Below are 23,660 nucleotides of genomic sequence, written 5' to 3' on the forward strand. Positions count from 1 at the left end.
TACTATGTTTTGTTGAGTTAATGTATCGTCTCCAAGGGTCAGAAGAGATATTTTGATTGTGTCCTCTGCTCTGTTGTTCAAGAATTGGTTCATTTTGCCCTTAAATAAAATAGTAGAAATTAATTAGTGGTGGATACCAGATGCTGAATTAGATGAATCATTGTCTAATGCTATGAAGCATAGAATTTCTTGTGTACTATTGCTGAAATTAATATTGGTACTTAATATAGTTCATATGTTTGAAGTACTATGGTAAATCTACTTTTTGCTAGGTAACTTTATTTTAAAAGATAACTTGTTTTGGCCATATTGACTCAGCAATTTCGAATTAAAGGTGTTTGATGTACTGGCTTGTATTTAGTAACTTAAGCAAGTTAATGAGGGTTGAGCAGGAGAAAGAAACCAGGAAGGATATTCTTTTGAATTGACTAAGGGTTTAGTTGCAGTGCTTTTCAGTAACATTATAGAACATAATGCAGCAGCCTGTGTATCATGAAGCATGTTTCATACTGATGTTTTGTGTGGGTTGCTTTAACATTTGCAAACAATGCTACACATCCGAGGAGCCTGGTTTTTGCACAGATTGGAATTGCTTTTATACTGTTTTTCAGATGAGATGAGAGTGGGTAATAAATTCTGCTCTGTTTTTCCTTTTGCCTGTTTTTTTTTTTTTTTCTGGCTAATTTTTTCCCCCTATAAAAAGAGGGAGCTGAGACAAAGAGATTTGGCAATTTGTTAGGGAATTTGGGATGAATTTGGGAGTAACAGTCTATATTTTGGCCATATAATTCAAGGAGGATTTTAATAAATTCTAGCTTTTGGCCATTCAATAAATACTGTTCTGGGCAAGCAGCTGTGGTTTCTGTTGCCAGTAGAATTAAAACAGCATGCACCAGGGCTGGGCAAATAGGCTTGTATTAAAAATGGTCTGGAGTGTCTGTGCTACAGTTTTGGCAAAATCGTAATCATTGCAACTTTACCTTTCCAAGGATGAGGACAAATTTTAGAAAGCATCTAGTACTCTATACATAACACAACCTGTAGAAATACAGGACAAAATTTTGTGATCATTTGTATTTTCTCATCTTTAAGCACTTCTTTTCAGATTGGGTACAGTACAGTTTTTCAGTCACTAGTCTGTATGCTGTGATGCAGCTCTCTGTTGTTCCCACAGTACATGTAGTGTGCTGTCAACTACATTCCAGGACTAGGTAATTCTCTGACCATTGCTAAAGCATACAACAGAGTAATTAAGATGTTGTGGTGGGCTGACCCTGGCTGGGCACCGGGTGCCCACCAAAGCTGCTCTGTCACTCCACTCCTCAGCTGGACAGGGGAGAGAAAATATAATGAAAGGTTCATGGGTCGAGATAAGGGCACGGAGAGATCATTCATCAGTTACCATCACGGGCAAAACAGACTGGGCTTGGGGAAATTAGTTTAATTTATTGCCAATAAAAATCAGATTATGATAATGAGGACATAGAAACTAAATCTCAAAACATATCTGTTCAAAACAAGTCAATTCCATATCTGATTCTCATAGTTTCTTGTCACTTCTTTGAGTCATCTTAAGTTCCTGTACTGAAACTGAGGATACTGAGCAAGGTTAATTATTAAAATATGAGGGATTTTATTCCTGTCCCAGGGTTTTTGACCAAATAAAACTGACTGAATAACTTAAGTCAGTGTAATTTTCAGAATTAATTCTGGTTTTAGAGGAATTAAATCTAGATGTGTTCATTTGGCACCCTTTTCTTCCCCTAATAACTTTCTCAGTGGTACTTTCTACAATCATTTTGTTTGTCTGATTCAGAAGCCAAAACAGCTATAGATTAAAGTCTGAGGCTTAAAACTTCACTGAATTTTAGCTTTGATTAGCTAAGAAGTTTATGCCAAGTTGAAAATTAATTATAACTGAACCAAACCTAGTAAAACAGTCAGTGTAGACATTAATTCTTGGTTTTCTCAGTTAAAGGTTTGGTGGTGGTTTTTTTGTCCATTTTAGTAATGGTGAAAGTGTAATATGAGACACAGGGAAGGAAGGAGGAGATGATAAAAGGCAGTGTCTGATTACTTGGAGCTGTGGTGACATTTTTCAGTTTCTTTTCAGGAGTCAGAACAAAAATGCTACTATTCTTACTTTATTAGACCTAAATATACTTTGATTGTTTAGTACATAACCCTTGTAAATTCTGTCTTTGATTAGTGGAAAGGCATCAGTTCAAATGATAACGTACTTAGGATCATAACTATGGCTATGCAGCTCTTTTTTTAACTCTTTTCTTTTTTCTTTTTTGTCTCTTTTTTTGCAATCGTGGAAAGACATTGCTTTATGACATCTTTTTGTTCATACTTATTTTTTATAGTCAGCTGGAACCAGGCAGATGAAGGATATATGCAATGAGCATAGTAGTGTCCCAGGCCATAACTGCATGTTAGAAGAGAATGAAAGGAAATCATCAAGTTTGGCATTTATTTTATTTAAAAATTCATATTTCTGATAATATATTAAATATGGGACATGATTTCAAGGACAAATGAAGAATAAAGGAAGACTTAAAGGGCAAGATACATTTGTTTAGTCATGATAATTCTCTATGACGCTTTTCTGTTCATACTTCAGAAGAGTAGAATTTCTGTTTTATAGAAGTGCCTTATCTGACAGTATTGACAATTATAATCAGTCCTCAGCATAAAAATTTTCTAATGAGAATAAAATCATTCTACACTTTAAAAGAAATTACAGCTCAACATTCTGTTTTGATTGTAAGCATATATTAAAACCATAAGGTTCTGAGAATCTTCAGATTCCTCTTGAAAGGGGAAATCTTATTTTTATAATAAGGGGTTACTGTTATTTGATGGTATTATGTGACACCTCATCTTCATTTAAGTGACTTGAAAAGATTTGGGCCTTGGCCTGTTTGGCTGATCTGCTACATCTCTCCATAGAAAACAAAGATTTCTGTATGGAGTTTTTTTATGGCACAATATGGGAGCTATCTCTGAAGTACTGTGGCACACTAGGCGATTTTTTTGCTCTGTCTCCTTACTTGGCCAGCTGGTGGAATAGTCAAATACAGGATCAATTCTGTGGTACTGTTTAAACTATGGTAGTGTGTATGATAGAAAAGGAAGGTTCCTGAATGTGGAATTCTATGCATTTTCTAAAGAAAATTATAATAAAGGTTTTAAAAACCTCTGCATGCTATCCAATGAATAATAATAATTTCCTTGAAAAAAGAAAGTTCTTTTAAATTCATATTAAATGATACACAGTCACCATTAACATTAGAACATTGTTTGCATTGTAAAGTGCATGAAGTGACTCATTCCTTGGCGTGAGCAAGAAGCTATCTGAGAAATGGCATTGCAACTTAATGACCATTCTGTTACTTTTTTCCCTAAGATCAGAATTTTTTATTTTCTTTTGTGCCAATTACATGAATCAATTCTTGTCACAATAGTTTAGGCAAAAAAATCCCATTACCCCAAAGTACTTACTAATTTTTTGCCAGTGATATGTGGCAATTCTAGTTTATACACAGTGAGATTTATCATATAGTTTCACATACAGAAGTTATACTTCTTTGAGGGTTAAGTTTTTGTGATTGCCTGAATATATATCAATAAAAGAACTAAATTTAGTTGGAAAGAAATTGGCTTTCATGAAAGTAGAGTTATAGCTAGCTAAATGGTGTTTGCAGAGCTGTAAACGTATTCTTACACTTTGATTAAGGTATATGTTAAGCACCATAATTTACCTTTTAAATCCCTCTGAACCTGTGCTGAAAAGTACTACTATACTATAATATTACTGAAGAACACTGATTTTGGCATAAGTGGCTAATTAGTGGAAAATTTGGAAAGGTAGTTCAAAAATTGTCAGAAAGTATTTTTGTATACATTTTTTTAAACTATTCAAAATTTTATTTAATGTCTGTGTTATGTTCCATGAAGTAAATATATCTCTAAAATAAAGATTGTTTGAAAGATGGGATTTTTTTTCTTGTCTGCCTTTGGGCCAGAGGTCTGTTTTCTATAAAACTTAGGTCTGTTTTAACTTACACAGTAATTTCAACTACTTCACTATATTGATTACTAGTTAAAAATAGTTTGCTACGTTGTGTATAAATAGCCCAATGAATATTTGGAAAGTTACATAAATATTTTATAATATTAGGGAAAAAGTCTTGCATAGCATGAGTTAAGTAAATCCTGTGTTAAAATACCATCATTGTTTAAGGAAGCCTGACTGTAATTCCTCAAATGATAATTTGGTTTTTCAAGTATTTTAAATTTTTTTTATTTCTCTTTTTGTGTTCAAATGTTGGAAATTCTGCAGAGTTCAGTCAAGTGCATGTGAATACGCACGTGCGTGTGCACACGTGCCCACACACAGAGAGTTCCTATTTTATCATCTTCTTGTTACTGTCTTGGTACTTTGACTTTCCACACTTTGACTTCCACTGCTTCACATTTGAGTGTGAACTTCCTGGGGGGGCGTTCTTTTATGTTTTAAATTACTCAGATTTTCCATCTGCTTTTACTTGAGTTGTGGTTGTGAAGATCATGCTTGGCCCATGGGATCTTGCACTGTGCCGAGAGGATGTGGAGTTTTGTCAGCCAGGGAAATATGTCTGGCTTTTTTCTTTTTTTTTCTTCAGCAGCTTTCATATGCTTCTCTTCTTGTGTGGTCCCACTAAACTGAGTATATTTAACAGAAATACTCTCCCTCTGTATCTTCTGTGTGCTGCTCTCTTTTAAGCAGACTGTGTATAAGAAATCTGAGATCCAAAAAATTTTAGTCCTGACTGAAAACAAGGTAATATTACATAGAAAGGTACCTTAGTAGTTGCACATTCTAAATTCAAAATAGCATCCCACATTCTGGATATATACAAATATTAGAAGATCTGCAGTTACCAATAAACATCCCAGTTATATCTTTGTTGAATACTCTGTGCTTTCTTTTTGCAGGCACTACTACAATCTACAGTTCAACAGCAAGAAGCAGCTATTGAAAAACAGTATATACTAGCAATTGAAAAACATTCTCACAAATGCGAAGAACTTCTTAATGCTCAGGTATGGATGCGCACAGACAAAACTCTTCATGATTTTCTTTTAGTTTCAGCTCCTTTCTGTTTGAAAAAAATATTAATGTATTTGATCACCAAAGAAAATAATCAGTCTTTCACCTTGTGTCCTCAGCATAAGAATAAACACAACTATTTAAAAATGCAAAATACATAATCACTCTTCATCTGTTGGGATCAAAGGTGTTTTATATCATTTAAACCTGTTTAGAACAGATTCAAGGAGAGTGTAGTACTGAGAATGTCTCAGAGCAACTTAGTATTTACTCCTTTAAAAGCTGCCATTTTCTGTAGTGTTGGAGAAAACAGGCAATTATTTTTCATTTACATACAGGATTTGATTGTATGTGATTTGCACAAATTTTTGGTCCAAATTTGTGATACTTGTAGATGGTAGACACAAACATCAGTTGTCTAAACATATTTTTATTTCATAGAAATATTACCAAAAAAGCTCCAAACCCTAGCTATGAGGAATTGCATAATATTCAGAAATATATATATGTAAATAGGCCTATATTGGCTCATTTAACATGACTTGAGTAAAAGCTCACTACATAGCAGGTATTTGTAATCAGAAATTACTGATGAGTATCTAAACAGCGTAAACCTGGTTTATTATTGAAAATACCTTGGTTTGACTTAAGTACAACTCTTGAATCAAAAGTTTAAAAAAAAAAAAATCTAATTTGCTAATAGCATCCTGAAGTTGTTTACATTGCAATTAACAGTATTAACAGTTACCTTTTAAGTACTGTTAGCAACAATTCTACTAAACATACAAAGGATAATAGCTTGTTTATTTAATTTTCTTGGTATATTAGACCTAAATATATCAGAAGTCCACCTGAAGTATACCACCATTTCAAACACTATTTTATGACCATTTAACTGTTCTGACCATATCAATTAACACTTAGTGCCAACATGTATTAAATATATGAGCATCTGTATAAACAGTATGAAGGAAAGATGTAATGGTTTGGAGAAATCAATTCCATCATGAATGAGGAGTTTATTGCACAGAACTACAGTTACTTAATGCTTACCATAAAGCTCTGCCTAAAAAGGAAGTAAAAATGGATTTTAAGAAAATGTTTTGTGTTACTGAAATGAACATATTTTTTACTGACTTGGTATCATTTTCTGAATGGTAAAAAGCAGTGAATCTCATGACATCTGGAAGAATTATTAGAAGACTTTTTGAGGGTGTACTTACAGTTTGAGCAAAAATATCGCTTCTGTGATCTGTTACGTTTGCATCACAAACCAGAAGGATGGGACAGAAATATGAAAACATGTTCAAGAGGTTCAGATTTACCTGGGGAGAGCCCAACAGTGTAAGGTACCTATTCTTGGTCATAGGACAGGACAATATTTGTGACATAACATGGCGCCCAGTTCACATGATGTCTACCTTTAATGCAATTTAACACACCCTTTGGATACCGGAAAAGGTTTACATTTTATTCAAAAACTTCCAAGTCATTTCTCATTCAAGTCAATCAAGGCTTACCACCTTCAATTGTAATATAAAACTGGGATTTTGAAGCCTAATCAAGTAGACAAGTGTGAGTGCTTATGGTATCACTACCAGGTTTAATAAAATAAGATTTATACTGGCAAATTTTGTTCAATCAGTCTTTGTTGGAAGAGGTCTGAGAAATACTTGGTATGTTTTTATTCTTTTTTAATGCATCTGTTCTTAAATGTACACTTTGGTGTTTGTTTTAGTATTTGGTTTTGTTCAAATGATGTTGTTTTGTGCTAACAGTTAAGATTGCTGAAATGACTACCGAAGATTATACACCAAGTTGATTCATATTCTATGTTATGGGATTGTACATGCATATCCACCTTTATATGGAGAGTTATGAGTATCTATATCACCGTAAGGAATTTTTTTTGGCGCAGTTTAATAATAACACAGTGTAAGTATGTTCGGTACACAGACAAAGGGATTTTTTGTTACCTTCTAATATTCTTGCCTTACAAGCAGTATTTTGCCTTCAAACTTTTAAGCCCATGTAATTACCCACATAATTTTTTGCCCTCATTTGCCATTCCTCCTAAATTTTCTGCTGCTTTATTTCCAGTTCCACAAAATCAAGATTATCTCATGTAATAACTCCTTCCTCATGCTTTCTTCTAGTCTCATCTTCCCCCTAAATTCCCATACCCCTCCCTCCCAAAAATGTCTCTTTGAGAAGGAGTAAAGGCTGTTTTTCTCTTTAACCTATCATTAGAGTTTAAGTTGCTGATTTGGAAGCTGTATTTTATCAGGGTGTTGTGCCTGTGATGGAGATGAGTGTTAAAAGTCCATCTAGAGTGGTATCATACTGCTCATATGCTCAGTGTACAAGGCTATATCTTCCAGGACAGGGGAAAATGTCTAAGTCCTAGTTCTATAGTTTCTTCTCAGTTTCCTGCTGAACGAATTTCTGCAATTCATCTTTGATCACTACATGTGAGGTTTTGCAGTATACTGGCTAGCTATAGGTAACATAACCATCATCATCTACAGGAGGGAACCATCAGCCCATCAACACAAATTGTCTTCGGTTCTATATCTTGTTTCAGGTCTGTCAGCTATCTTTTCACTGTACTCCTCTGCTAAATCTAACTCCATAGGTCTGTGGTTTAGGACATTGCTAAAATTGCAGAAACTTTTCCAAAGAAAAATTCTGAGCCATTTTCTATTCTGGCTGTTCTGACAGATGCCTTCCCCACCGATCCTAAATTAAGAAGTCTAATGTCTAGTTTAGTTTCATCTGCTTGAAGTTCAATATACTCTCTGACATACTATACTGGATTGCCTCTCAGTGAAGTGTCCCTCTGTGTTAGCTGATATCGCTACATACTGCTTTTGAAACAAACACTTGAGGGAAGAGCTGGCAGTATCAGTTACTATTGTTACTGCCCACAGATACCAGGTATTTGTACATCTACCCTTTTCTTAGTCCATTAATGTCACTTGTCTTGAATGTCTGATCTCAAATGTCGCCCTACATCTGGAGCTTATGGGTGCCCTTCCCGATTTGCTGGAATGTGTTGAAAGGACCAGTTCCCTCAAAGAAATTGATGATCACTGTAATGGATGCTTCCTCAAGAAAAATCTCTAGGGCTGCTGTGTCTTTCAAGGAAATACACTCTAATATCTAAATTTCAAAAAGCAAACCAGGCATTCTCGTGGCGTATTCAGGGACACCAGGGTCATGGTGCCCTTCATCAACGAACAGGACAATGAGAACTCTTCTCTATGCTAGGAGTCAGTCACATCATATAGTGAATATTTAGGAAAACAGTGCATGTCAGTTGCACATTTCTATCATTTGAGGATATCAGAGAAAATGTCATTGGAAAACACATCAGTCTATTTGGAAAAAAAAAAAAACAAAAAAAAAAAAACCAAAAAAAACCCACCAAATTTCATCCTTATCTTTTTTCTGACGCACAGACATATTTGATGTTGCCTCCTGAAAATAAACACCAACTTTGATCCTGTGGTTTAACTCATGTGCGGTATGAAAATACATACTGAAAAACATGGTCAACAAACTTTTGAATAGAAATTTTTAATACTCAGAAAATGAGGGCACATATAACAGCACGTTAAGAAAAGTGATTTAGTACAGTCACTTATTGTGGTCATTGCTAGAAGTAAGATGCCACATGGGGTGTAGACAATATATCTATCTTGTGAAGTATGAATATTAAAACCAAAAAGAAAACCCCAAAACAAACCAGACATCTGACAGTAAAATTTATCTCTCTGAGATTGCTGACAAATTTAAATCATAGTTCTACCTTCTTTGGTAAGTGCTAGCAATGAGGCATGGAAAAGATTTACAGGCTATGCATACTTCAATCTTTTAGTGGGAAAGAGCAGCAATTTTTAATAAGTTCATTAAATATATCTCATATTTATGGAGAAATATGGTTTCATCACTGAGACTTTGTAACTAAACAGTTGTCCAAGCTGGATGCAGCTAGCAGAGGCGGGTATCACTGGCAATATTCTGCTGTTCGATACTTCAATATGTCTTTCAGCTTTCCCTGTTTTCTGATGTTTGAATAGAAGTAGTCTGTTCAAATATCAAAGTAGGTTTTTCTTCTGAACGTAAAGAAGACATAGAGACTGAGTAACTTCAAAAAGAATGGACTGTAAAAGGCACCATAAAAAGGTGGAGTAAGGAAGCATCTATTATTTAAAAGTATTTACTATGTAGGACTAGGATATTCTAAGGAATTCTCATTAACATTGCTAGAGCATGAGCGTGATAATGTAAAAGGAATGACCTGTTTTCACTGGAAGCCCTAGAAATGATGATGCATCAGAAATTTATCTCACTAATCAAAGAAGATGGTGTTAAAAATGTAGACTATATTAGGTTGATTTTTATATTTTTAAAACATTCCACGACCTGTGTATTAAGGTAAAATAAAATCTTAAATACCTGCAGCAAATCACTTCTCATTTATGAGAAATAATTTTCCCTCTGTTTATTTATCTTGCACTTTTCTTTCCTTACCTTGATGGGCTCCTTCCTTACTGTCTTCTAAACAGGGCAAAACAGGCATTCTTGGATGGGGAGGGATTAAAGTATATGTAAAGTGGGGCTCAGATCACACATTTCCATCTCTAAATTATGACTTGACAATATTCTTTTTCTCTGTCTTCTTCAAGAAGCATTATCAATCAGAGATAAACAACTGGACGTTCTGAGTAGTATTTTCATGCTTGGATGTAGTTAAGGGGATATATTTTACTGTGGTCCTTAATTTTGTTAGTCTGCATATTTTCCATTTTGATTCATGTAAAAAAAGAATAAAGGCAGACAAGGAATAGAAGTCTTTAATTCTGTAGTTCAGTTGCATGCATATTCCTTTCCTGGGCTGGACTTATTATCTTCTACTCAGTAAACCCTTAAGGATGTGTGGCCTGCAGTTTTCCTTTGTATAGAATATATTATGCTGAAATTTTTTCCATAGTTTAGGAAGCCAAAGGAGCTGCTAGTGAAATTGCTGAGGCGGAACAGTACTGCAAGTGTCACACAAAAAGGAAAGAGCTCAGTTAAATGCTTCCTCTGCACTTTTGCATGTTGATATGATGATTTTATGTGAAGCTGTGAAACAAATCTTGAATTTATAGATGCAACATTTAAGATAAGTAGAGTAAAGCCAATGTCCTTAATTTTTTTTCCACTCTGCTTTATCATGATGTTGGCTGTCATTTGTATGACAAATAGTAGTTCAAAATCTGTTGGATGGTGCCTAAAATCTTGTGCCCTTTTTTTTGAGACACGCTCAGAAAAGTCCTCGTTCAGATTCAATTTGAAAACAATTTGCTGAAAGGTCAGTCAGAATAGAAGTTCCATTTGCTAGAACTCAGTTTTATGAAGTGTATGATGCTTCCAAGAACAGCTTGTGGACGAGCAGAAGACTGGTGTGACAAGAGTAATGAGCTGCTGGAATGTGATAGATACTTTACCTTTTCCTGTGTTTGGATGATGCATGTTGATGTGTTTTGCATAGCCTTCTGTGAAGAGTACCAGTAAGTCCCCCGACAATTCCTAAAATGTCAAACATAAAAAGTACTTGTTTTGAATAGCAAGTGATTGTTTGTTTGTCAGATAAAATGTTTATTTCATTCAGAAATCAGTTCCACAGTCAGGAAGTATAATTTTCTAATGTTTTAAATCTTGTTTTTATATCTACACATAATGTGCAGCATATTTATATAATAATGCTTGCTCTGTGAACTTTGATTATTTATTTTTTTCCATTCTTGTAAACAGAAGAGGTTCTATATTTTTCCCATATAATGGTAGTAATTCTGAAGTCTGTTTAATGACTGATCTTGAAGGGAGCATATGCAAGATAGATTCTTAGAGAATTTTGAATATTTGCATTTTTAGGAGACATTAGCCAATTCTTGCAGTGAGAGTAGCAGGTACTTGAATAATCCTGAAGACTTGCAGACTGAAAAAATGAATAATGCAGTGGACATAACCTTTCTGGTTCATTAATTCCAACTGTGATAGGTTTGGAAATTCTTGAGAATTTATCATGTCCATTTCTTTGGGCATTTCCTCTCACTTCTCAGAAATCTTGCAGTTTGCTGCTGTGGGAATAGTTGTTCATTCAGTCCCTCCAAAATTAATTGCTTCCTATTAGTCATTCCCTTTACGTTTTCATCTGATTCACTTTGCATCTAATATCTCATCTGTAAATATAGTTCATCTAGTTGTCTTTTCAGGTCTGCCACTCTTCTGCCAAAAGTGGTTAGTCTTTCTCAGAACTTCATTATTCTCTGGTATTTCCAGATTATGTAAAGTGGGAAAAAAAGTATTTATTAGAATTCTGTTGTAAATTTGACTAATTTATTCCTACAGTCATAATACCCCTGTGATTTCTGTGTGTAAAGAGAGAATTAGGGTGAAAAGATCGAGGATCAGTTATTCCTGTGTTGGGAAGGGGTTCGTTGTTTGGGGTTTTTTTTCCCCTCCTTAAATCCTGAAAAAGATTGGTTTATCCTCACTCTTTGTTTTGGTTTTGTATGTGTTGACTTTGTGTCTGGTATTGCTTACTATTTACGTCCCAAAGTAAAAGTTAGATTGCTAAAATCCAAAGGCATACCTATTTTTGAAAAAAATGTAAATCCTTACCAGAGTCTTCTAACTTCATATGAATCTGCTCACTATAGCAAACTAGTTAAAGGATGATTTTGCAGTCCCTTTGCACTGTTAATTCAGCCAGGATGCTTTCAGAGTCTCAACCAAAAATCTTATTTAGAAATTTCATTTGCTTCCTTGGATTTGTCAGGTTCCACTTGAAAGTAGCTCTTTAGTGTGATTTTTAGCTTTCTGTCTTCTGTTCATGTAATAAGTTTCCATAAAATCTTTATTACTTGTTACGAATTCATATCAGCAGCTCTTGTCAATACTGAAAAACTGAGCAATATAGTATGATTATTTGTTAGCTATTGTTGAAGTTTTTTTCCTCCATTTTGCTGTCTTCCGTTCTTTAACATTTTGCTGTTTATATTGCTCATATTTTAAGAGTTCATTTTGTTTTATTTTTCCTGATAGATGGAGTAATTCTGTGAGAACTCATATAGGCTGTGAAATGAATTAGATCACAAAACCAGAAGGCCTAATCAATACCTTTCTTTTTTCTTCGTATTTTTACTGAAGTTCCTTATTTCTGTATCCTTAGAACCTTGGAGTTCATGGATATTTTTTTTTTAATATAGTCTCTATTACTCTGTACTCTTGCTGAGAAAAGTATTTTCATTATCAGATGACTCTGTAAAGCTTCTTACTATATTTATTAAAAAAAGTACATATGCAGCAAAAAGTTTTAAGCTTAATTTCAGCCTCCGATGTGCCTAAAACTATACAGTTTACATACTGTCTGTATACTACTGAGTGAAACCCTGAGTACGAGTACAAGCTTAGTTATTTTATTATGGCTATTATAAGTTTTCTTTATATTTTAATTGTTTTAATGTTTCTGGTTTAATAATGTTTTGCTGATTCCTGAGCTTTCTCTTAAAAAGTTTTGCTGCTTTGTTAGCCACTTGGACCTCAAACTGGCAAAAAGATACAGTTCAACCATGCAGTAATAAGTTATAATTTGAGGAAGTGGAAATATGTAACAGATGTTGGAATTCTTCAGACAGATTTTCCACCTTGCGCTGCCAAACACTCAGATGCCACAGATAGTGAGGACAGTGTAGGAAACCAGTTATGATTACCAGATCTTGTCATTTGACTTGGGCATAGTTTAACGGTGGTGAAGAAAAGGTACAGTATAAAAGAATATGATGTTAAATATAGCTAGCCTTTTCACAGGAGCAGAAAACTATTATTAGTGTTTTAATAAGATTGCCTTTTTCCTTGGGATAATATTTTGAATAGGAAGTAGAAATGGATGTATTTTGATAACATTACAAAATCATGATGCTATAACTGTGTGTTTTGGTTATGTCATCTCCCTCTCACATAAAGTTAATGTTTCCCATGACATGTGTTATTTCTTCCTAGTGTTAGATTCCGTCATGAAAGACAGAAATAAAAGTAGAATTTTGTGGGTTAAGATGGTTTCTTGTTAAAATAGGTGAAAAATTTGAATTGGTGAATTCTTAAAAAGCCCAATCCAGTGGTTTGCTATTCCTGCTGATGAATGAAGTACTGAAACATTTGCTAAAAGTTTCTGAAGACAACTTTTCCCAAATCTCAAGGGACAGGGATTGTTCTGTGTCCATATGTAATGGGGGGGGAGGTTATATTGGAGATGAGAGAAAAAAATCTTATTACGCCTGTATTTTTTCGGTTAAACTACTAACTACAATGCAGTTTCATTAGAATAAAAGATGCAGTAGATTTTTGTTACAAGAAAAATTGGTCATTCACTGAGGGTGAATTAGACATACAAATGTCTTAGTATACTCTTTCTCAGAAAGATGCCATTAAAAGAAGGTTCCAAGTATCATTTCATTAGTATGTGAAAATTGTTTGCTCAGTTGAAAGATCTGTGAAAGTGTGAAATATTTTGTTGCAGTGATACTACAAATAATGCAAGCTCTCTTTTCTGTTTAGTATTAGGATAGTCATATTAATTTTGGCTGTTCTGTGATGCTCTTTGCTGTTTTGTTTTTGAATGATTATCTGACTACTTTTACATATGCTATAAAAAGCAGCTAACAAAATTCATTTATCCATACTGAATTGGGTGATCTGTGCATGATGATTTACTCAATATTGTGAAAGAACCAATCTGCAAAAACATAAATTGGATGCCTGTTAGTTACAGCAAAAGAATTGCATCCTCATTTGTGGATGAAATCTTGTACTCGTTTCCTTTTATATGAAACAGGAAGAAACTTGGATTTCAGTTTATGCAAGACACCTTATTTTCTGTTTTTCTTTAAATTTCCAGTTTAGGATTTATAGGAATGTGCAAGGAGTTATAACTGTACTAAATTAGAATTAGTTATTAATAGCTTTAATACAGTATTTAGCTGTAAAATAGCTCATATCCTGCATTATTTAATTCACTCCATGAATTATTGTAATATATACTACATAAAACTTCAAAAGATGCTTACCTGAAAGAAAAATGTCATGAATCCTCAGAAATAAATTTAATATATAAAAATAACAAAAAAGACTGACTAGTTGCTATTGTGATTAAATCTGTTTACAATGTCTTCTGTGACTCACATTCCAGGAAAAAAAGAAAGATCTTTTTTATTTCTTTTTTACAGGAATCAAGAAAAACCACAGGACCTCTGTATTTATATTTGAATCTACATCAAACAATTTTCATTTGGAACCATTTCCTAGAGAACTTCTTGCAGGGAGGAAAACATTATAACCTATTTTTGAATGCCTTTTGTTTTAAGTTGGTTTTCAGAGACTCTTCTTGACCCTCTCTTGCTACTTTCCAGAGAGTAGGGTAGAAATACTAGTATTTCTCTCCACTTTGGAATACCACTTTTCTAAAAAGTTTGAGTTTTTTCTTTTATTGGAGAACACTTTCTTGTGTCCCATTGGGCCATCACGTCCCACTACAATTCGCTTTTCTGAATTTTTGCACCTCAGAATTTTGCACTCTTAACCCTATACTCGCTGTCTAAAGAATAAAAGAAAGCAAATTATAGCTTTGTCAGAAGGAGGTAAGGGTGCGGGGCTATGGAAATTAGTTTAGGCAAAGTGATGTATTAAAGACCTATAGAATCTGTTGTACCTAAGGTAAAGGCTTTTAGATCTGGCTGAGCATCTCTGTGTAGTGTTCTGCTGTCTTCTGTGCCTCATAGATAACACGCACAATGTGAATGTGCAGCCTAGCAAACTTACAGTGGCTGAAAACTTTCATGTTGGACTAAAGTGGAGTTTTCACTGAGTTTTATTTTGGCCTCATGTTGATTCATCCCCCATACTTCCAGTTCAGGACACTTTTTAAAAATTTTTTGTACGACTATATGTAGCCATAACTTTTCATCATTTTCCATTTTTGCACTTTAGTCCAGAGAGTCAGTAAAGTATATTTGTTTAATAATAGCTGGGTAATCAGATTCAAAGCCCCAGCATGTTTAGAATTTTCTTACCTGTTTTCTGGTTCCTAGATTGTTGATTAATAAAAAAAAAAGCCTCACTTCAACTTCCATTTAGAAACTTCATGAAAACCGTCTTATAGTCTACACAGCTTAGGTGCTTTTTTCCAAATATAAGGCTCCATAAGTAGGTCTCCATCATAACTTTCACAGGAAGACTGGAATAGACTTGATCATTTTTCATAGGACTGGTAGGTCTGATGAACTCATTAGCCTACTTACAGGAGGCTGGTCACTCTTGAAGGCTTCTGTTAGGTTTACTTGTTGAAGCATGGGCAATATTCTCTTGACAGGTGCAATTACCAGGAGACATCCAAGTCTGACATCAAAATAAGCCTAAGAGAAAGTGGCCTGTACAATGTCTGGGGATCAAAATTCAGATAGCTAAGAGTGGTGCCTTAAATGTCAATGCTCTTCCTTTATTCCTTTAATACTGGCTAACAGAGAGAGGAACATGTTCCTAGTTCTTACCTGTGGAAACTGGAAATGCTGAATGAGATTCATTCAACTCGCATCCTTTCCATAGCTTTTATTCCTGTTGAGAAGGGGAGGGAATTATGAGATAAGTTTGCTTAGCAGTAGGCAATTACCTCCACGTATATGATATTTAATTCAGCAATACTCTGTATTAAGAGACCTTTACTATAGTTGAACAAAAAATCTACAAGCCAAATAAACAAACATAAAACACCCTGTTACTTCCTGTTAGCTAAAAATACAAGAGCACTTGAAAGCTCTCAAATTTGTAAGTGCTGTGGTGAAACTGTCACCTTTTATATGGTTTGTAACCTTCAACTCTTTAATACATTCCTCTGAAAGACCAACTGAGGAAGCAATATAAATTTTCCTGGTGGCCATTTTTACCAGAGTCCAAAGTCATTCTGTGTATGTCTAGAAAATTAATGTGCCTACTGCTTCTATATAAGAACTCCTACTTAGAAGGTATCTGCATTATTTTAAAATCTGAAATACGAAGTGAGTTGCCCTCATTTAAAGACTAGTGCCAGAAGGGTTACAATAGCTTGCTCTACATAGAAATTTAAACTAACAGCTTGGAATTCTATTCATATATTCATGAATCATTTCCTTTGCATTACTGCTTTTTTCAAAATCTGTCAGAATGCTGTCATTATACAGAAATAGCTAAAATTTCCTTGATATCTGTCAGAAGAGGGAATGCACAGAAACCTTTACTGTCCATAACTTCCCACATTTCCTCCTCAAGTGTTTTGTAGAACCTAGATACCTGAGTATGCCTTTGAAAGATCTGTGCTTCTGTAAAAACGAATTCCGTTTACAATGTGGTGCATTCTTTTCTATAAAATGGATTAATAATACCACTGAGCTCACTTTACATCATTTTAATAAGCACAGCTTTCAAGAAGATTCCATGGTTCCATATGAGGGCTAATACTACTGTGGGGCACAGTACTGTGAAAAAAATAAAAGTTTGTGATAAGTAATTAAATTGTTTCTTAATTACATGCAGAATGGAAGCTTTCATCGTTTTTGGTATATGTATGCTAACCATGCAATATGGGCTTTCTGAACTCAAGACCTGATTCAGGGAGAAGGAGTTCACATTATTTTATTCTGTTCTGTCTATTTCCAGTTACATTTTTTTCATAAAATTTATGTAATTTAATAGCCAAAGGTATATTTCTCTCTGAAAAAAGAAAACTATTTGGCCAAATATAAATTCTGAAGCCAAATAAACAGTTCTTCAAGGTATTTCTCTAGGACTACTACAAGAGAATTTGCTTTACTGGGTTGTATGGACAGCTGTTGCAACATTTGTGATGATATATGAACCTTTGGAAGTTCAGATATGAAGGTAACCATTTATGGAATGATTGTTCCACATGAAAATAAGTATTTATATTATAATAAGAAAGAACATGCCAAGCTGTTCACAAGAGGCTTGCAATCTTGAAATTATAAATTTTACATTTCCATGAGAAGTGGGGATCCTATGTAATGTAAAAGAGGTTGCATTGAAATATGCCAGAAGTTATTATCTTGTATTCTGAAAACATTTTAACTGTGCTCACAAATAGTTACCTCTAGTGTCTTGAAAAATAGGAGCTAGTGTGTTCTTATATACAGATACAATTCTTAATACAGCTCTTGCTGAATTTCTGTGAATTTCATAAAATGCAAAACGTAATACTATATAGGTTTTCTAATCTACGAAGGAAATAGGAGATCCTAAGCTCAATTAAAGTGATTATACTGCAAATAGCAATCACAGCAGCCTTCGTTTTAACGGTAATTGTTTACTTATTAGGCAACTTTTTTTGTAGTTCAAGTGGCAAGCAAAAGAGGCATATTATATATTGAAGAGTTCCCTTTATGCTTCCACAAGAAGCAAATTGATTTATTTTATACTGCTGTCTGTATTTCCATTTGTTTGGTACGGTGTATATCCATGGAACTGATTAAATTTGACAGATACGCCCAGGAGTTGTTAAAATCATTATTACTGTAACAACCAGCCGGAGTAATATTTGCTTGTTTTGTACAAAGAGTTGATCTCTGGATTTAGTTGTGCACTCTTCTTTGTAGTGGAGGCAATACATTTTCACTTCAGAGACGTATTAAAGATCAGAACTTTTCAGGTTTCTGTACAGTAAAAGAGTTTTGGTCCTGATATCTGTATTTTTCAAGACTGTAGGTCTACCACAGGTTTATGAAAAGAAACTGCTGTGTAGTGAGGTTACGGTCATGCAGAAGGCTGTAGTCATGAAAGTATTTTGTCTGAAAGGTGAATAGACATTAGTTGTCTCCCTTGGCCATGTATACATGTTTTATATTGTATTAATGCAAACATCTGCATTATTTCAGGACTTCCACGATGGGCTTGAATGTTTTCGTATATGGAAAATAAATTTTCTAAAACTGCCCTGAAGTTTAAAGGCTGAAAATTGTAGTCCCATGGGGAATGTTGTAAAATACATCTGGTGGCTGGCCCATTATGGCAACTTGAAATATGCATACCCAGTCTTCATATCTAACCTAGAAATCTGATGGTCAGAATCAAACTGGAATTAAATGCCTGCAAGGTTTACACTAGAAATTCTAATCTTGCTGAACGTGTTGACTGCCATTCTGTTGTAGGTGTCTTAAAGACAGAGGTGATTTTCTTTAATGCGCTGTCCTTAGCAAGCCTCTCGCTGGTTCATGACTGAAGCAAATAAAGTTTCAGTCTTTTAATTAATGTTCGTGAACTTTGATTTGTGGCGTATGTCTGAAAGTATTTGCATATGCTTCTCTTCTGTTGTGTCATTCTTTCAAATAAAAGTGAAATAACAGGTTTGTAGTCTGTGCAGTCAGTCAAGTGGAGAGTCATGGAGATCATTTAACTAATAAAATCCATTTATTGCTTCACCTTTGAGTTACTGGGGAAAAAAATTCTATAAATGCCGTTTTAAAAGCTAATGTCTGAAAATACTGAGTCCACAAGAAAAGTTAGTTACACATCATTAAGTATAACCATGATGTGAATTTCACCACTTCTTCCACAGGTGTTTTCCATTAGAATATGCCTGCTTCATTCAGAACTATTTTAAGTAAATTCACAAGGAAATGCCTCTTTACATGTTTATCCTGGAAGGGCAGATAGGTGTTTTATTTTATAAAGCAGTCTAGAAGTTTTCTATTCTATTCTTCAAATGAAAAAATATTTTTCAGAACATAGTATTGCAGTTTGGTAATGTATTTCTAGCTGCCATTAGAGGCACTTATAATTAAAACATAATAAAATTCATGAAACAGAAATTACTGTTTCTTAGAAATGAAAGGGATATTTGCCTGCATGTTTGTGTAAAATATTTTGTTTGTTATATACACGTTTATTAATATAAAACCCTACTGTTACACCTTCCTTCTGGTGGTCTTATAAAATATTATTATGTATTGATGTTATACTTTAAGGTTATAATATATCTCTAAAATAACATGTAAAATGTACTGATTTGCTAGCAATTATCTCATGACAAATACCCGACATCAGTCATTTCCAGTAATAATTTTTAGTTAATAATAAGCTAAGCTCCTACAGACAAAACTCACATCTTTCAAATGCTTTACTTGGTTTAGTAAAAAACAGATAAATGGATTGTGATTAAGAACTAAATCTATGTTTTAGTCATTTGTAAACAACTGACAAACGTAGGTGTGTTGGATGAGTTCTCTTTGTCTGCTAGTTCTGTTTTTACTAGCAGAAAATGGTTACAATAATATGGATGTTTTCTCCCAATAGCATCAGCGACTTCTTGACATCTTGGAAGAAGAAAAGGAAATGTTATCAGAAAAGATAGAAGAAGCTCTGTTGCAGCAGTCACAAAAACACAAGGTATTGCTTTTATAAAAGGGGTCTGATCTGCACCATGGAGTTGATTGGGAATGATCCTGACAGGAAAAGGAAGCTTTCTCAGGCACTTTGACTGTTTGAAATCATTTTTAGCTACTCATCTATTGTGTATTGCAGTTTAAGTTTTTATAACATTTACAGGAATTGCTTGACAAATGTCTGGATGAAGAAAGACAGAGAAGTAAGGAGGCTGTGGCAGCTGTGGCAAAGGTATCTCCTGTTAAGTAGTAGATATACAGTGTGGATTCCATGTCTATCAGCAACTCATTTCATAACTAAATTTGTCAAACTCTATGTTCTCATCTGTGTTTAAAAGAAGCTAGTTCTATAAATCATGAACATATCTGCTATATCCTATGCCTTAATAAAGATAGTCTATGTAACTCACTTCTATCTAAGATAGCCTCTGAATTAATTTATAACAATAAGTCACAATATTGCAGTTCAGTTGTTGGTGTTACCTAAATATCTGGTTTCATGGTCTTTCAGCTAACAACATGAATGCATCTTAATTTGAAGAGCTAGGTAGCAGGGTCAACTGATGATCATATAAGACAATTAGCATTGTGTCTTATTTAATTTTTGTTAAATATGGTCATTTTCCATGAGGACAGAACTATTTTATAAATCATATAAAAATCTGGACATTTTAACAGGTTTTCAAATATATAAGTTGTTGTTTGACTGACAGTGAGTGGTCACTTTTTAAAATATGATTTCTTCAGTCTATTTCATTATTAAGTACATTGGGATTAGGATGGTAATTTTGTAAATGTTAAGCTATCTTTCATTTCTAATCCTGATGTAGAATCCAGTATGAAATTTCAGTTGCATGCAATGATCTGGGAAAGCTAGTGATGTACGTTACCTAGAACAGTTGATTACGCTGTATTGACATTTCCTGTGTATCTTCATATGTAGTATACACACATTAGCCGAGCACATCTCTGAATAACATTTAGTAACACAAGAAACATCTGTACATGGTTGGTATCTAGGGGAAAATGTGTTCGTAATAAAATACCTTAATTTAATAGGGCATTTTTTAACTTACATTTTGATTATGTTTTATAAATGTCTAAATAAAAAAATCAAGTCCCAATGAATTGCAAGAAACAGCTTTATATGCAAGTGTAGGTATTTGAGGAACCGAGTATTTTTTGCCATTTGACTTCACTTGACTAGTTCCATAATTACCAGCAAAGGGCATTGGAAGGACCTATAGGCTTATTAAAATTGAGGGGGGTGTGGGTGTGGTTTGTCAGCTCATGTTTGTTTATTTTGAACTTTAGCCTGTTGTTATTTATTTGTAGATATTATGCAATGATGATTTTGCTGATATATATGTGTAGGTCAGCATGTGCAGAGCTGTTCCTGTTACTTCAAATTCAGTGTATGTCTTTGGATGATGTCATGTAATGGTTGAATATAAACACTGGAAAAAAAAAATGAAACTACTTCTTGTAGAAAACATACTAAGGAGCTTTGGGAGGGAAGACGCATTTGTTTTAAGTATGTGTTGGCTACGTCGCCACAGAAAGCACTCAGATTGTTTTGGGGCTTTAGATACTTGTAGATAACAGCAGGAATATCTCATATATAGGAATAACAAGCAATGTAGAGAGGCCCGTGATGTACCTACTCTTACATAGTTTCTGCTGCATGGTTTTTGTGTTGGTATTAAGCAAGCTAGTTACGATATATTGTGTTTTCAGTATGTGGGAACTTAAGATCGTTGCTTGTAACTTTCTTTTTCTCTCTGTAACGACAAAATCATTGTCCCATGGAATACCTGCTTGGTAGCACCTTAAGGTACATTTAAGCTCATGATTCAGAAGTGAAAATATTCAGGTCCCATACCTTGTCAGCTCATAAATCTCATTAGAAGTAGTAATACGTGTTGGGCACCCATTTTGGGTATTTTGGTCATTTGTGTGTGCTTGATTTGTTTCAAAGGCTGAAAAAGAAGTAGTGCAGGAGGCTGTTCTGAAAGCAGTAGAGGAGGAGAGGAGAAATATGGAGAAGATTTATGCAGAAGAAAGAAAAATATGGAAAGCAGAGTGTGACAGACATAAGATTGCCCAGGCTGTTTGGGAAGCCATGCAAGAGCAAAGAAAGCAAAATCAAGTTAGTATATTTTACACTTCCATGAACCTTCTTTGTATATTTTATTTTTTGTTTTGAATGTCTTCATAATGTTGTGGTAGATTGTCCTGTGACATCTGTCATTCATCACTGCACCACTGATATTGGTAATGCACAGCAATCTTGTTAGGTTGTCTTCATTTAGGCTATGTCTATGGAGAGATGTTTGCACATTTACAGCAGATTTCCTGCAACCTTTTCAGGTATGTATATTGAAATGAGATGAATCATACCCTCTAAGTGCCTATTTTTGACCACTGACTTCAAAAGGAGGCCAAGATGACTAGCTCAGATACTGGCATTTATGTTATAGACAATTTAGGTGACTTTTTCAACCTATGGAGGAGAAGAGACATTACATTTTTTGTCTATTATGCTGGAATTAGATTGTTTCTCTTACTAAAAGGATATTTTTCTAAGATAGAATGGGTACAAAATAGAGAGGGTTATGAAAATTAGAAACCTAAACCAGTAATGAACCAGAAATGTTTCTATAGTTACTTTTTGGAGAGGTGCTTCTATAAGGATAATTTTACATCACTTAACACAAATTGAGAGGGACATCCCCAACATTGCTTTTAAAACTGGTAGGAATTACCAATTAAATATATTATAATAGCAGTTAAATTACTCTTCCAAGAGTTGAATTTTGTAGTCTCTGATGCTCGAAATATTTGGGGGAACAGTCTGTAAATTCACTGATTCCTTGGTGGCGTACTTGAATGTCAAGAGTACGAATACTTTTAAGCAAGATACACAGAATCACGGGTTGCAAGGGACCTCAGGGATCATCTAGTCCAACCTTTCCAGGAAGAGCACAGTCTAGACAAGATGGCCCAGCAACCTGTCCAGCCGAATCTTAAAAGCATCCAATGTGGCAGAGTCAACCACTTCCCTGGGGAGATTATTCCAATGGTTGACTGTCCTCACTGTGAAAAATCTTCCTCTCATGTCCAATCGGAACCTCCCCAAGAGCAGCTTGTGTCTATTCCCCCTTGTCCTCTCCACGTGACTCCGTATAAAATCTTCTTGGTAGCTTCCCATTAAGTACTGGTACACGGTGATGAGATCCCCTCTAAGCCTCCTTTTGTCAAGGCTGAACAAACCTAGTTCTCCCAGCCTATCCTCGTATGGCAGGCTTCCCAGTCTTTTGATCGTCTTGGTGGCCCTTCTCGGGACCCCTTCCAGGCTGTCCACATCTCTTTTGTAGAGTGGGGACCAGAACTGTACACAGTACTCCAGGTGTGGCCTGACAAGCGCTGAGTAGAGTGGGATAATGACTTCTTTCTCTCTGCTGGCGATGCCCTTTTTGATGCAACCCAGCATCCTGTTGGCCTTCTTGGCCGCAGCAGCCCACTGTTCGCTCATGTTGAGCTTCCTGTCCACCAGGCCCCCCAGGTCCCTTTCCACAGATCTGCTCTCCAGCCAGGTGGATCCCAGTCTGTGCTGCACTCCCGGATTATGTTTCCCCAGGTGCGTGATCTTACACTTGTCCTTGTTGAACTTCATAAGGTTCTTGCTGGCCCACTCCTCCAGCCTATCCAGATCCTCCTGCAGAGCAGCTCTCCCTTCTGGAGTGTCTACTTCCCCACTCAGTTTGGTGTCATCCGCAAACTTCATCAGGCTACACTTGATCCCGTTATCCAGATCACTTATGAAGATGTTGAAACACATTGGGCCCAATATCAATCCCTGGGGACCCCACTTGTGACAGGTTGCCAATTTGAAAAAGAGCTATTTAGCACCACCCTTTGGGTGCGGCCTGTCAGCCAATTCCCCACCCACCGCACAGACCACTTGTCTACGCCATAACGCATTAATTTCTCCAGGAGGAGGCCATGGGGAACTGTATCAAAGGCCTTGGAGAAGTCCAGGTAGGCAATGTCCACCACCCGCACCATGTCAACCAGGCAAGTCACTT

At 35.1% G+C, this 23,660-nt stretch overlaps 1 protein-coding gene across 4 annotated transcripts in view; it reads left to right on the forward strand.

Moving 5' to 3' along the window:
• CCDC91 (coiled-coil domain containing 91) overlaps positions 1-23,660 on the forward strand; it is a 160,201-nt gene that overhangs the window by 82,585 nt on the left and 53,956 nt on the right. For 3 of the 4 annotated variants that reach the window (XM_064462006.1, XM_064462017.1, XM_064462033.1), the window contains 4 exons: positions 4,984-5,091; positions 19,484-19,576; positions 19,736-19,804; positions 21,551-21,721. In XM_064462006.1, the coding sequence (XP_064318076.1) occupies positions 4,984-5,091; positions 19,484-19,576; positions 19,736-19,804; positions 21,551-21,721 (441 nt within the window). The remainder of the gene's footprint in view (positions 1-4,983; positions 5,092-19,483; positions 19,577-19,735; positions 19,805-21,550; positions 21,722-23,660) is intronic. The other variant, XM_064462024.1, reaches the window with a different exon arrangement.

This window comes from Phalacrocorax carbo, chromosome 1, assembly GCF_963921805.1.
Source record: "Phalacrocorax carbo chromosome 1, bPhaCar2.1, whole genome shotgun sequence".
Lineage (NCBI taxonomy): Eukaryota > Metazoa > Chordata > Aves > Suliformes > Phalacrocoracidae > Phalacrocorax > Phalacrocorax carbo.